The 13288-nt window shown below is 51.2% G+C and overlaps 1 protein-coding gene across 22 annotated transcripts in view; it reads left to right on the forward strand.

Annotated features, from left to right (window-relative positions):
- Positions 1-13288, forward strand: part of Dysf (dysferlin) — a 204423-nt gene that overhangs the window by 127614 nt on the left and 63521 nt on the right. For 15 of the 22 annotated variants that reach the window (XM_074049944.1, XM_074049940.1, XM_074049947.1 and 12 more), the window contains 5 exons: positions 1278-1307; positions 9639-9740; positions 9834-9995; positions 11029-11194; positions 11558-11634. In XM_074049944.1, the coding sequence (XP_073906045.1) occupies positions 1278-1307; positions 9639-9740; positions 9834-9995; positions 11029-11194; positions 11558-11634 (537 nt within the window). Of the gene's footprint in view, positions 1-1277; positions 1308-7120; positions 7163-9638; positions 9741-9833; positions 9996-11028; positions 11195-11557; positions 11635-13288 lie in introns of all 22 variants that reach the window. The other 7 variants (XM_074049934.1, XM_074049942.1, XM_074049955.1 and 4 more) reach the window with 2 other exon arrangements.

The raw sequence follows: 13288 nt of genomic DNA on the forward strand, positions 1-13288 counted from the left end.
GCCACCCCTGCAGTGCCTTCAAGCAGAGGAGGGCTCAGTGGGGCTCCAGGGTATGTGGGAATGGGCTAGAGCCCCATGTTATCCAGGGTCTCCCTGTATAGCTCAAGCTCTTCTCCCTTGAGAGTTCTGAGAATCACGGACTCCAGATCGCAAAGGCCTCATGGCCGACCAGCCAGTGGCTCTGGGCTAGGCTGTGTGTTAGCACCTGGTGGCTTTAAAACTCACCAGTGCTCAGGCCCCACCTATGTAGGTATGGCCCAGGCCTCATTGTCTTCCAACACTGCCTATGGGCTTTTATGTGTAAAGGGGGCTGACGGCCAGGGCTTAGCCCCATAATTGAGAAAGTGTGGCCTGACCAGCAGCCTCAGCATCACCTGGGGTATTGTTAGAAATGCTGATTCTTAAGTCTCACTTCTAACCTCCTGACTCCAGGTCAGAGGTGCAGCCCAGAGCTCTGTGCCTCACCAGAATTTCAGAGCTTTGATTACACTGAATGGCCCAACTCATTCTTCTCATGGGATCCTGTTACCTTTCCTGTATCACTGAAGTGCACTTCATTCCCTTCTTGTTGCTCTCTTTCCTTTTCTGAGTGACATGGTAGGAAACATAGACCTTTGCCTGGTACCAGGCTTGCCTGATTCCTTACCCCAGTCCAGGCCAGGACTACCTGTAGCTGTTTGGATGCCTCATTGTCTTCATGAGGCAGTCCACACAAGGTCTAGACAATTCTTGCGACAGAAGCCCTCCTTTGCCACCCACTCCCCCCATCTCCTGCTTCTCATTTGACTCCTACTCATCTTTCTTACTGGCCTTCTAAGCTCCTCTCAATTCTGTCAGTGCTGGAGACTCTAGGTTGCTTTACTTGGCTCCCCAATTCCACATGCTCTGGCAGGGTTAGTGGCTCCAGGGCCGAGGGCTGACTTCTTCCTGGGGCTATTGTACAGTGTCTCAGGCCCTTCCTACAATATGTTTGTTGCCCTCCTTCCTTTTGCCACTTCCAGAACTGGGCTTTAGCTTTTTCCACAAGCCCTACAAGTGCAATGGCTCCAGGTCCATTGCACTTTCTTTCTCAAGGACCACCAAAGGGCATGAGTGGGGAGATGTCATTATTAACCCTTGATGGGAAGGGATTTTCTGTCAGGTCTTCTTAGTGGTGATGTCTGGTGTGCTGATGTCTGGCTCAGTCTAGTTCTCCTGGTTACTAATGAAGAACTTTTACCTCTCCCTTGCTCCCCCACTATCTCCTGGATGTGGAACGTCCTGTGGATGTGGTCCAGGTGCAGGACACATCAAGGATCCTAGACGAGGTGAGCTGAGCCTGTGGCTGGGGGTGGCAGACACAGATGGAGGCATAGGCCACTCTCCCAGCATATACCTGAGATCCTCCCAGGTTCCTGGCACCCAGCAGGCACAGGTCACATGGAGACCTGTTTGGATTTTATTCCCTATGCCCCATGTGGATCCAGGGCTGCCTCTGGTGTGGGGTGATTCTAGCTCCAGAGGCTTGCTGTCCTCTTGGGAGGTTGGATTTACCCAGACTACTTGGATAATAATAATGAGTACCAGGTGGTATATTTTCAAGAATAAAATGTTCATCAGGGGCCAGAATAGTGAAGGAAGGCTTTCTGGTGGAGGCAGCATCAGCCCGACATTGGCACAGCACGGTAGGAAGAAGGTGGGAAATACGTTTGACCCAAGGGCTGAGGCACAGTAGGGCTCCAGATGGTGAGGACTGGGAGATCCTAGGGACTGGAGAAGTTTAGAATTTGCATCTACATGAAGCAGGCCACATCCCTGGGGGTGAGAAACATGTTCTCTTATGCCTCTTGTGTGCCTGCGAGGAGATGGTCACAAGTGAGCTGAGGCTAGAGGCCTGGGTAGAGAGACAGGAAGGAGAGCCCTGGGCACAGGGTAACTGACAGCTACTTCCTGCCATCAGGGAATCCCCAGGCTGGGAGCGGACACCATTTGACATTTTCAGTGCAATTTGGACTTGAAGTGCAGGATCAGGATGTGGGATCTGCAGGCCCCGCACCCCTTACCTCACTTCCTTTCACTCCCAGACCAAGAAGGGGTTCGCCAAGTGAGCTGGCCATAATTGCGCCTGACAGGCAGCCTCCTGCTTCTGGCTGTAGTTGCGAAAGACTGCCGATTTGGAAAGGGAGGCAGAGCCTGTCCAGGGAAGCAGCACGGAGCCCTCGCTCTTGATTGAGAACACTCTGTGGCCAAAACCCACAGCCTGCTCTAAAGAAGACCCAGCCTAGGGATGAGTTATTAAAAAAGAAGTTAAAAATCCTTAATAACTGGATTTGTCATATATAACAGTGAAGGTTCAGATTCTGAGAGCAGGGATCTGGCTGTGGTCTGGTTGTCAGGAAGCAAATCAAAATTTCAGTTTTGGACTAGACTCAGAAGGAGGGCCAAGTGTCCTGCTGCAAGACTAGCCAGGCCACAGGCTGAGGCTTCATGTGGTCAGCAGGGCCTGGGAGAGCCAGCCCTGGGGGTCTGAGCCACCAAGTTCAAAGGTCCAAGGCCCAGTAGGATGAATGTAGTTCATCTGGTCTAGGAAATGATCCCACAAGATGACATTGTGACTGTTAGGAAAACGCCTCACACTGCACACAAAGGAGGCTCACGAAAGGTATCTCATGTCCAAAAGTTTAATAAGCAGCCTGGCTGGCTGAGAAAAAATGGTGCAGTAGCTTCTCTTGGCAGGTCTGGCCTTAAGTAGCATTTGGGAGAAAACAAAGGCTAGGGATGGGCAAAGGAAGGTGGCGGGAGATAAGGAACAGTGGGCTTTGTTCTGCAAGGGATGAAACCGGCTGTGGCTCAGGCTGCAGAAATTGTGGCAAGGGGCAGTTCTTATCAGTGACTGCCTTCATCCTCAGGGGGGTCCCAGACTAGCAGTTTAGCCCACTTTCTCCTCACTGGAAGGCTGAGCCTCATGCCAAGTCTCTGGGTCCTATTTGGCTTTAGACTCCCTACAGGCTGGGTGGAGGCAGGTCAGTTCTGCAGGAAGCCTGACACTTCAGTAGGGTTGTTCTGTCTTTTTTTGCTGTGGCCTAGCTCCTGCCTTCTGTCTTCCATTCAGCCCCTCCCAGGCTCCCAGTCTGATCCTGGTGTAGAGTGTTCCAGCCTTCCCACTGGTGATTGGGAGCCTTGGGAAGTCTGCAGGGCTGAGGTGCTGGGAAGTAAAGGGTTGGGAGAGAGACCAGGTAAGAAGCTTTAGAAACAGTTGCAGTCATGGAGCCCTGGACTGGAGAAGGTCCAGGGAGAACAAATGGGGCCAGTGATCTGAAGGCTGGTTAAAGGGTAGCCTCTCCCATGGGAGTGTCTCTTCACTAGCACAGCTAGGTGTGGAGAATCACACATGCCAGTGTGGAAGCTACTGTGCTCATGAATGAGATGCAATGCTGTCTGCCCATGCTGAGGGCTCCTGGAGCAGGACAGTGCAGCTGGCTTCCTGGAAGAGGGGACACTAAGTTATCTTTGGAAGCAGGGATTGGCAGAAAGTGTGGGGGTGGGGGCTTAGGCTGCAGTGCCTTGGACTGAGGGTACACCACCACCGGGGATCAGTTCAGTGGACGAAAAGATTTCCCCTCTCCCAAGTCCTCTGCCCATCTTGAAGTTTCCTTTCTGGGACTTGGGGAAGTGTATTGGAGGCTCTGTCGATGTCCAGGGGTCCTGGGTCCTCTCTCAGAGAACTCTTTCCTGTTCTCTGGCCTGACTTTTTGCCTTTGTCTTTCCCTCTCTTTCTGAGCCTCTTCCCACCCTCCCTTCGTGTTTCACCCTTCCTCTGTGTGTTCGCTGGCCTGTCTCCCTCCTTCTCCCGCCTCTTCTGAGCCCTCGTCTCATTTCTTTTCCTTTTTGTCTGGAGAACAAAGGCGGTCCATGCTGCCAAGGGGAATGAGTTCAAAGAAACTGCAATTTTAGATTTCCTGAGAACTGGAGAGTGTGTGCATGCACGTGTGACCATGTGCATGTGTGTACACTTACGAGAACACATGCACACGCACACATACACACACGGCAGGAGAGGTGCTAGTAGGTTCCTTACTAATGGGCCCCTAGGACACAGAACATGTGTTGAGGAAGAACCCCCTCAGGGGTTTGAGGTGCTTGACCATCTTGGGGGTGTGGTTCTGTCTCTTCCCTTCTGCTTTGTGGCAGGAGATACCCTGGTAGTAGGGATCACATGCTTTGAGGGTCCGCCAGCTGTCACCCCATCCATTCTTCCAAATCCAGGTTACAGGTTGTATGGCTTTTATTTCAGGTTGTACCTAAGGTACTTTCCTTCACCCCTACCTCCACTAGAAGGAAAAATTTGGTGTTTTGTAATCAGGAAAATAAGCCCACTGGTCCCCCATCCTCCTACTTCTCCCCCCCCCCTCCAAGGCCTTAATTTGAAACACTGTTTTTCCTGGGTAGTGTAATTAGAGCAACATGTTGTTCCTAACAAGCTGGGTGGGGCAGGCAGACAATGGAGCCCTCCCAGCCCACTGGTTGCCCCCTGCCTGGAGCTCCCGCAAGAACCATCCAGAGGATCCACTAACTGTCTTCGAGCACATGAGTGGGGTTCTGGGCGCTACTGGTGACGGGGTGATCTAAGTGGCTGGAGAGGCTTGTCAACACCTTCCCTGCCCTGGGAAGGAGCGTCTGTCACTGAGGACTTTGGGGGAACCCCTCTCATGGCTCAGGGCCTCAGCCATGGGACCGAAGGGTAGCTTCTGCTCTGATTGTCATTGGGGCCCGTGGTCTGACCCAGCTTGATAAACACCCTACCCACTTGTAGACCCCATCAGTGTGGACACTCCAGGTCTGTCTGCATTCAAGGTGGGTGAGGAAGGGGTTATTCAAATGTGGCATCCTCTAATTAGGCTTCTATTGTATGGCTGCCTCTGAGGTCTGTGATCCTCAAGAGTCCCAGTCACCCAGAAAATGGAATTAGATGTTCCAGATCCACTTGCAGCCTGCCCCCAACCTCTGCCTGGCAACACTGATGTGCTCACCCAGTTCTGATAAGGCTCACATCAATCTCGCTGAGGACTACTGTCCTGGAGGGAGGGTGTCTGAACCCGCAGGTGGGTGGGACCAGAAAGAAGCTGGGAGAGCTGGCAGCTGGCTGGCTGGCTGAGGCCCCTGGACTCCTTCCTATGTGTGAGATGATTGAAGACCAGATAGGACCATGGGAACTGGAGGTTGGAGTGGGCACAGGGTTACTTAGGTCAGAGAGTGGGATTATGAGAAGTTTCTGGGGTATTTGGGGAGATTTCCTGTTGGATGGAGAGCTTGAACTAGGCCCAGAAAACTATGCAGATTTATAAAGGCAGCTGAGGAAGATCACTCAAACAGGGTGCAGCCAGTAGTGCTGTGAAGACCCAAGGACTGGTTGGAGCAGACAGGAGCATTAGGAAGGAAAGAATTGTTTCTTTATGCACCATTTCATCCACCCTTCTATCCTGCTGCTCTCTCTTTCCCCCTCCCCTCTCCCTTCCTTTGGTTATCCATTCTTAATCATTTGTTTATTAGATGGGGATTTGGTTATGATCCCAGGGTACAGAATTGCTGGTTTAACCAGGAGGACAGTCAAATGAACACATAGAGATGGCATGGGGTGATAGATGTGTCTTTCAGTGAGACTAAGGACAAAGGCTGAGGGAGCAATGGGGTGCTTAACTTGAGCTCAGGGAAGATTTAAGTGGTCATCTGAAGTCCAAGCAGGAGGTAGTCAGTGAAATGGGGCAGAAGTGTATTCCAGAAGGAGGGACAGTGAGCTCCAAGCCTTAAAGCTAAAGAGAATATGGTGCCTCCTGCCACCTTCTAGAGTTCAGAAGGGTAGGGGTTGAGCATATCTGGAGAGATCCTGGAGGGGAAATTTATGCGGTGAGAGATATGATCAGAGAAGTCAGCAGGAGCTCAGAGATGAGGGGTCTTGGAGGCCTTGTTGAAGGGTTTGCATTTGTCCTAAGTGAGTGAGGAGACTTGCAGGGTATTAAGCGGGGAATGACAAGTCTTTGAAAGTCTCCCTGCCTGCAGAGCACAGCATGTGTTGGGAGTTGGGAGAGGGAGTGTGCAAAATGAAATGCAAGGAGATCACATGGGGGGTGATGCTAGTGACTCCAGGCAAGAGAGGTGCTAGGTTGACCAAGGAAAGAAAGCAGGTAGATGAGCATTCAAGAGAGATTTAGGGACAGAATTGTCAATGCTTGACGATCAGTCAGACACAGTGATGAGGGACTGTAGCATGCTTTTTTTTTTTTTTTGGCTTGGTTGTCTAGGTGGATGTTGGGGCCAGTTTGTGAGATGACATTTGAAGGGAGCGGGGTTTTTTTTTTGGGGGTGGTTAATAAAGAATGTAGTTTTAGACAAGTTCAGTGTGAGAGACTAGTAGGATGCATGGATGGACTGGCATCCGTGGAGAGTAGGAGTGGCCAGCAGTATGGAACCAAAGAGATGGTTTTAGGAGGGAGATTGAGGTTGGTTGGGCAGATGCTGCTGAGGGACAAGAGAGTGAGAATCCACAAGTATCCTTTGGGCTGAGCTACTGGGAGGTGATTGTTGATTTTGGAGAGAGATGTTTCCAGAGAAGGGGTGCAGAGGGCAGAAGCTGAGTGTAGTAGGTAGCAAGGGAGGAGAGGCAGGGAATGGAGACAGTGAGAGAGGAGAGGTGACCCAGAGAAGAGGGTGTAGACGGAGTGGAGAGCTGTGGGCTGGGAAGGAAAGATCAGGAGGCAGTGTGAAGAGCTGTGAGGACTGAGTGAGGTGGAGTTCAGGAACTTGGAGAGCATGTAGGAGTACAAGTGGTACAACAGGCCCATTGCACCGGGACAGATAGTGTGGTATGCACAGCACTTGAGTGACAGAGAATTGTGGTGGCAGCCTGCAGGCTGGATGGCAGGGTTGGGATGGGGGTGGGGAAGGTGGGAGGTACAGAGACAGGGATTTGAAGTAGTTGGCAGCAAATGGCATAGGGCAAGAACATCCTGGGAGCCCTGGGGACAGTGAGGTGGACAGAGATGGCACAGGATAAGCGCAGTTACCTTGTGCTGAGGAAGACACTCCTCTAACCTCTGTCTCTGCTTCTCTTCCTCCTGCTTCGGCCGGGCCTGGCACTCCACAGCTGTGCACTCCTGCCTTCTTCCTTCAGGGCCTTCTCCAAACGGTACTAGTACTTACCCTGCTTCCTCATCAGTGAGCAGGATCCTGGTGGTGGGAAACTTGCTCCTCAGCATAGAGAGGACATCATCACCACAGAGCTCCAGGGAGCCCCAAAGGAAAGATGAAACATGGACATAAGGGATAAACATGTTCTGGGAAATGTAGTAATGAGTTTTCCATGGTGATTTTCAAAGAATGTTGCAGCCATTTGAGAAAGATCGGACTTTCTGGCTCCCCACTCAGGGAAGCATGTTCACTCCCTGGTCCCTTCCTTTTGCTCCTTTTGGTCTTGAGCTTTTGGCCTTGGTCCCACAGTGAGCTGAGCATCAGCCATGAGAGACTGCGAGCAGGCCTTGCAGCATGCCCTTCCTTTAAAGAAGCCACCTTCTGCTGCACAGCCACCTGCAGCTGGTAGCTTTGGAGTGCCAGGATAGATGTCAAATTAGAGCCCCTCTTAGTAGCCAGACCACTTTGGTGGTTTGCAGGCCTTTCTCTGGGTCATCTTTTCTGGGGACTGTGGTGTGCACAGCACGTTCTGGAGGTGGAGGTGTGGGCATGGTAGTCTTGTCCATCACCCTCCTCTGCCAGTCAAAAATGTAGGTGCTTCCTGTGTCATGTCACCTGCAGGTGGGCCTGGAGGAAACTGACCAGTTCCTATGTTGTATCCTGATTACTAGGGATAGTAATAAAGCCATCATTGTTTGAACGATGCTTCTGGTAGCCCAGCTATCCCCAGGTCACCGTGGGAAGGGCAATACCAATGGTAAAAACAATAGTACTGACAGCAGTAGTAGGCATAATTAGTCACAACCACTTATTAATCACCGTCTGTGTTCCGGGTACTCTTTATGTTCATTCTCTCATTGAATTCTCAGAACAACTTCATAAGTCTTATTAGCCCTGGTGTTTATGAGCACGCTGAGTCACTGAGTTGGATAATCTGCCCAAGGTCACATAGCTAGGAAGCAGCAGAGCTGCCCTGGAGTTCAGTTCATCTAATTCTAGAACCTGGCTGCTCCCTGCTATGGGTCAGGGAAACACGGTGTCTTCGGGAGGTCAGTGGACAGGAGAGATGTCTTGAAGTTTCACGGAGGAGGAGGAAGCTGGTATTCCTCTGTGCTCCAACAGCCCCATCATCTATGTCAGAACATCTGTAGAAGGATGTACCATTCTTTCAGAAGGAACCCAAAGCAAGTCACTTGTAGAAAGAATCCAATGATTCTGTTGGTTATTAAATGAGCTAATAGGAGGCCACCTTTATAAAATGTCCAGCACAGCCCCTTTAATTATAATAGTTAACTTCATGTCAAGGCCTCTGTATGAAGGTGCAGGTTGGGCACTGCACAAAGACACTGTGTCTAAGGGGGTGCTATTTCTAGCAGACACCATATATTTTTATTTATTGCACAAATTTCCAGTAGGTGGCAGTAAAGTGTCTTGTCTTCATAAACTCATAAAATATGATTTTCTGACATGGAAGTAAAGAGTCTCAGGAAAAGAACTTTTGCTCTAATTGTCACAAAGGTGATATTCTTCTAAATGTATAGGCATTAACTTCTTCAGCCCTCATGCTAGCCATTAGAGGTTGATAAATTTTGCTACTTCATAGATGCAAACAGTGAGCTTTAATACGGGGAAATAACTTATTGAACCTTATGGTTGGCAGAGCTAGGCTTCATACCAGAGCCTTTATCTCTATATATTGCTATTGGAGCTGACTATTCTGAGGTAGTACCTTCCTCCCTTGCCCTGCCCTGTTCCTGTGTATTCTTCATGATAACTGGAAATAACTGCCCAATAATTTCTGGGAAACCCTTGGTAGGCCAGAGTTGTTGGTGGGAGAGCCTCTTCAGGAGCATTCTTTGGTGCTCTGGAGATGATGGGCACGTATGTCCTTGCCTCAGGTGGCCATCTCTCTGTTCTCCCTGGTATTAGTGCACATGTTGTGTTTGCACAGGGGACAGGTGTGAGAGGTGGGGGTTGGGCTGGAGGTGTCTGCATGTGGGGGTGGGGGAGGGGGTGGTAACCCATTTGGGCCTGTGTTGGGGAGCAGAGAACCAGCACTGAGAGGGGCTCGAGTGGATGTGCCAGGATGGAGTGGGCAGTGTGTGCGCGGGACTGCATTTTTTCTGTGTGCACGTATGCATATGTGTGAGTGCATTTGTGCGTGTGTGTGCGTGTGTATTGTGTGTACTGGAGAGAGGGAGACCCCGAGAGGCACACTGGTGCTCCAGAGCATGCACTACCGGAGGAGGGGTGACTTTGGCTTTGGGTAAAGATTCATGAATTGTGATCCTAAAGAGGTAGGTGCCTGGCAAAAACTGACTTTGCACCCCCACCTTATTTGCCCATATCCGGGTCTGTGTCTCTCTGCCTGTATCTCTCAATGCATGTCATTGCTTTCTGTCCCATCTGTCTCTTCTTTCTTACCTCTTTGGTTAGTCTTCCTCTCACGTTTGTCTCTGTTCTACTCTCTGCAGTCTGAGGATGCAGACCTGCCCTACCCACCACCACAGAGGGAGGTCAACATCTATATGGTTCCCCAGAACATCAAGCCAGCTCTCCAACGCACAGCCATTGAGGTGAGCCTGGCCCTGGGATGGGGGCCGGGCTTTGGGGGCAGCCTGATGCTTTCCTTTCCTGCCCCAACCATTCTGCTCATTTTGTGTCCCCAGATTCTGGCATGGGGGCTGCGGAACATGAAGAGCTACCAATTGGCTAGCATCTCATCCCCCAGTCTTGTGGTGGAATGTGGGGGTCAGACAGTACAGTCCTGTGTCATCAGGAACCTCCGGAAGAACCCCAACTTTGATGTTTGCACCCTCTTCATGGAAGTGGTGAGCACCATCTCCCTACTGTTCCCTTCTGGAGTCCTGAGGGCTAGAGTGTCCTCATAGCCCCAGGAAGCCTGACACCTGAGCCCCAGCTCCCTGCAGGCTTCCAGGTGCTTTGCTTTCCAGGGAAAACAGGGAGGAAATGCTCCTTTATCCTCACTGAAGGGGTTAGTCCTATAAGTATCACACGTGGGGCCGCTTGCTCCTTTCAGTTCAACCCAGGATCACTAGAAGTCTCTGGGAGACATTCTGAGGTTGTTTTTCCTTCCAGGATAGGTTTGGTCCCTGGAGAGGACTCACCAAGCTCTGGCCTTCAGTCACTTCCTCTAACTGTCCCTGCTTGGTCTTGTTTAGTCTGGGTCCTGCAGAGGAACTCACCCCTCAGCCCTTGGTCCCCAGTCCTCTCCAGCTCTCTGGGATGCCTGGGCCTAGTGGCCAGAATGAGGCAAGTCTGAGGAAAGGAAAATGGTTTGCAAGATGAAAGTGCTATAGAAATTCCAGGCCCAGTGGCTGTCAACAGGAGCCTCCTCTTGGCTGAGCCAAAGCCGCCACTGAAGGAGAGCATATAAATTATTTCAAGTTGTGTTCAAAGTGATTTTGGGGAGGGGGGAGAAGAATCTGGATCTGCAAGCCAACTCCTGAGTATCCACTTGGGGGGGACTGTCTGCAAGAAATGTCGAGTCCTGGGCCAACTTCCCTCTCCCCACTCCAGCCAGCGAGGGTTCAGGGAAAGTAGATTGCTCAGACTTCAGGCTTAGCTGGGTGTGTTTGGAAGGTAAAGCTTTCAGGGGAAGCCAGCCTCTGCATACAGCAGTCAGGAGGCTGGCAGAAAGGTGTGTGGCTTCTGCTTCATTGGCCAACTCTGGGTTCAGCCAACCGCCATTTTGGATTTCTAACTCTTGGGGATGTCTCTGGGTTTACAGTCATTTTCCACTTCTTGGGCCTGCTCTGAAGAGCCCTCCCTGCTCCTTCCTTGAGACTTCCCAAAGATGGGCTCAGGCCAGAACCCAGAGCATTCTTCCTTTCCCCACCTCAGATGCTGCCCAGGGAGGAACTCTACTGTCCCCCCATTGTGGTGAAAGTCATTGACAACCGCCAGTTTGGCCGCAGGCCTGTGGTGGGCCAATGCACCATCCGCTCCCTGGAGAGCTTCCTGTGTGACCCCTACTCCGCTGAGAGTTCATCCCCACAGGGTGGTCCAGGTAGGGAGTAAGAAGCGACTTTTATTCAGATAAAGCAGAGGTGGGACTTCTCCTTTCTCAGGCTGGGCACACCTGGAACAGGTGACCCATACCTGTGGGAGATCAGGAACAATGACTCAAGATGGGGGACAGCTGGGGGAAGATTTGAGGGGGAGATGTAGGGAGGCAATGGGGGGAGGTGAGAAATGTGAGGAGAGGAAGAGAGAACTGGGAGACAGGGAATGTGGGGAGAGATAGACACAGGAGTGGGAAGAACTGGGTGGCAGGAAAGATCTGTGAGAAGGGTGGAGACACGGAGGGGTATCGTCACAGTGCCCTTGTTGAACCAGTCCCTTACAGGCATGGATGTTTCTTTCCCTACAGATGACATGAGCTTACTCAGCCCCGGGGAAGATGTGCTCATCGACATTGATGACAAGGAGCCCCTCATCCCCATTCAGGTAAGATGGGTGTTGGGTCCCCTGGGAGAGATGCTGGCTTCCCAGGAGCTGGTCTTAATTTCCTCTTCTCTCTCCACTCCTCATTGCATTCTACTCTTCCCCCATCCTCACTACCATACAGCCATTAGTGGCTGGGTACTGCATGATGGATGGACCCAGATAAGGACTGTCAGTCTGGTTGAAGGACAGAGTGTGTGTTCTTCAGGGCAAGGCCAATCCTTTTTCCTAGGAGCCTGTGAGAAAAATGGACCCTCTACCTTAGGGCTGTGTTGAGGGCTTTCCCTGCAGATTCCTCACTAAGTCATTAAAGTGAAAGGAGACTATAAGGAGTGCTGGAGTCTCTGGGTGCTCCAGCCCCCACTGCTTTCCTCTAGGCAGGCTCCTTCTTAGGCAGGGAATTCTGTGAGCTTTGCTTGGTGGCACTGTGGAGGCAGTCTAGAAAGGGGAGGTATGTCCAGGCCACTAGTGCATCTTGTTCCAATTCCCCCACCTAGAGAAACAGGGAAGGAAGGAGGCAGGAGAAGGACATTCTGCTGAGGGCCTCCAGCTCATGGGGAGGTGTGAGCCATCCTTTTGATACTTACTCAGCAACCTAGAGCCTGCTGGTGACTTAGATTTAACCACAAAGGACATGGCAGGAGGCCTCTGGCATCTTTTACCCAGAGACAGCCCTTTTTCTCCACCTTGGGCCATGGAGGGTCTCTGGATCCCATACAGTCCTTCCTGCAGGAGAGATGGAGAAAGGCCCCACCATGAGCACCAGCCTTGAACTTACTGTCTGTTCAGGCTGTCAATGTCCTCTTTGGGCTCCACTTGTCATATCTTTGACACCCTAGGGCTCTCAGTACTTCCTGACTTTCCTGGAGTCAGAGCCCCCCAGACTATGAAGGTAGTACTGTGTTCTCAGGCCATAGCCTGTTGATTTACCTGGGATGGGTGGCACTTCAGGAGGGGTCTGTTTTCTTCAGGACATCAATCAAATGTTAGCCTTGAGAGCAAGAGAGCAAATCTGGGTGCTCGGTTGGCCTCAGGACTTTGGAACTCATTTGTGAGGCTCCCCTCTGGCATTTGGGGTGGTTTTCTGCTGCCTTCTCATGCTCCCATCTTTGTGTCATTGCTGGAGGAGCCTCTCTGGTGCTGTCCTGGAGCCTCACTGCTACTGAGATAGGAGGTCTTACTCTGTAGTTTTGCTGATGCTAAGAAGGAGTCAGAAGCCTTGAGCTCTTATCTCTCAGTCTCCATGGCTTCCAGGGCTCTTCCCTGCCATCCTTTCTGCTGAGGAACCTTTGCTCTGCTCTGTTGCTCAACTCCTCATTCTTTAAGACTCTATCTGGATATGGTCACCTCTTTCAAGATTTCCCTGGTCCCTCCCCTTCTCCTATAGGATCCAGGCCCTGGCACCTGCCTTAGGTCCTGAATGTCTCTGAGTCTCAACATTTTCTCTGGACAAAGCTCAGGATAGCCACTGGGGCTTTTTCCTCTTTATATCCTTAAAGCCTCTCATAGGACCTGGCTTAGAGGTGTTCAATGAAGGTCTGTCTGGATGGATGGATGGACAAACAGATGAATAGATGGCTGGTTGGATAACCTGGTCCAGTCTGGAAAGCATATGGAAATTTCAGATGACTCTACATGAATTTTAGCTAAACTCCAT

Source organism: Castor canadensis, chromosome 12, assembly GCF_047511655.1.
Source record: "Castor canadensis chromosome 12, mCasCan1.hap1v2, whole genome shotgun sequence".
NCBI classification, from domain to species: Eukaryota; Metazoa; Chordata; class Mammalia; order Rodentia; family Castoridae; genus Castor; species Castor canadensis.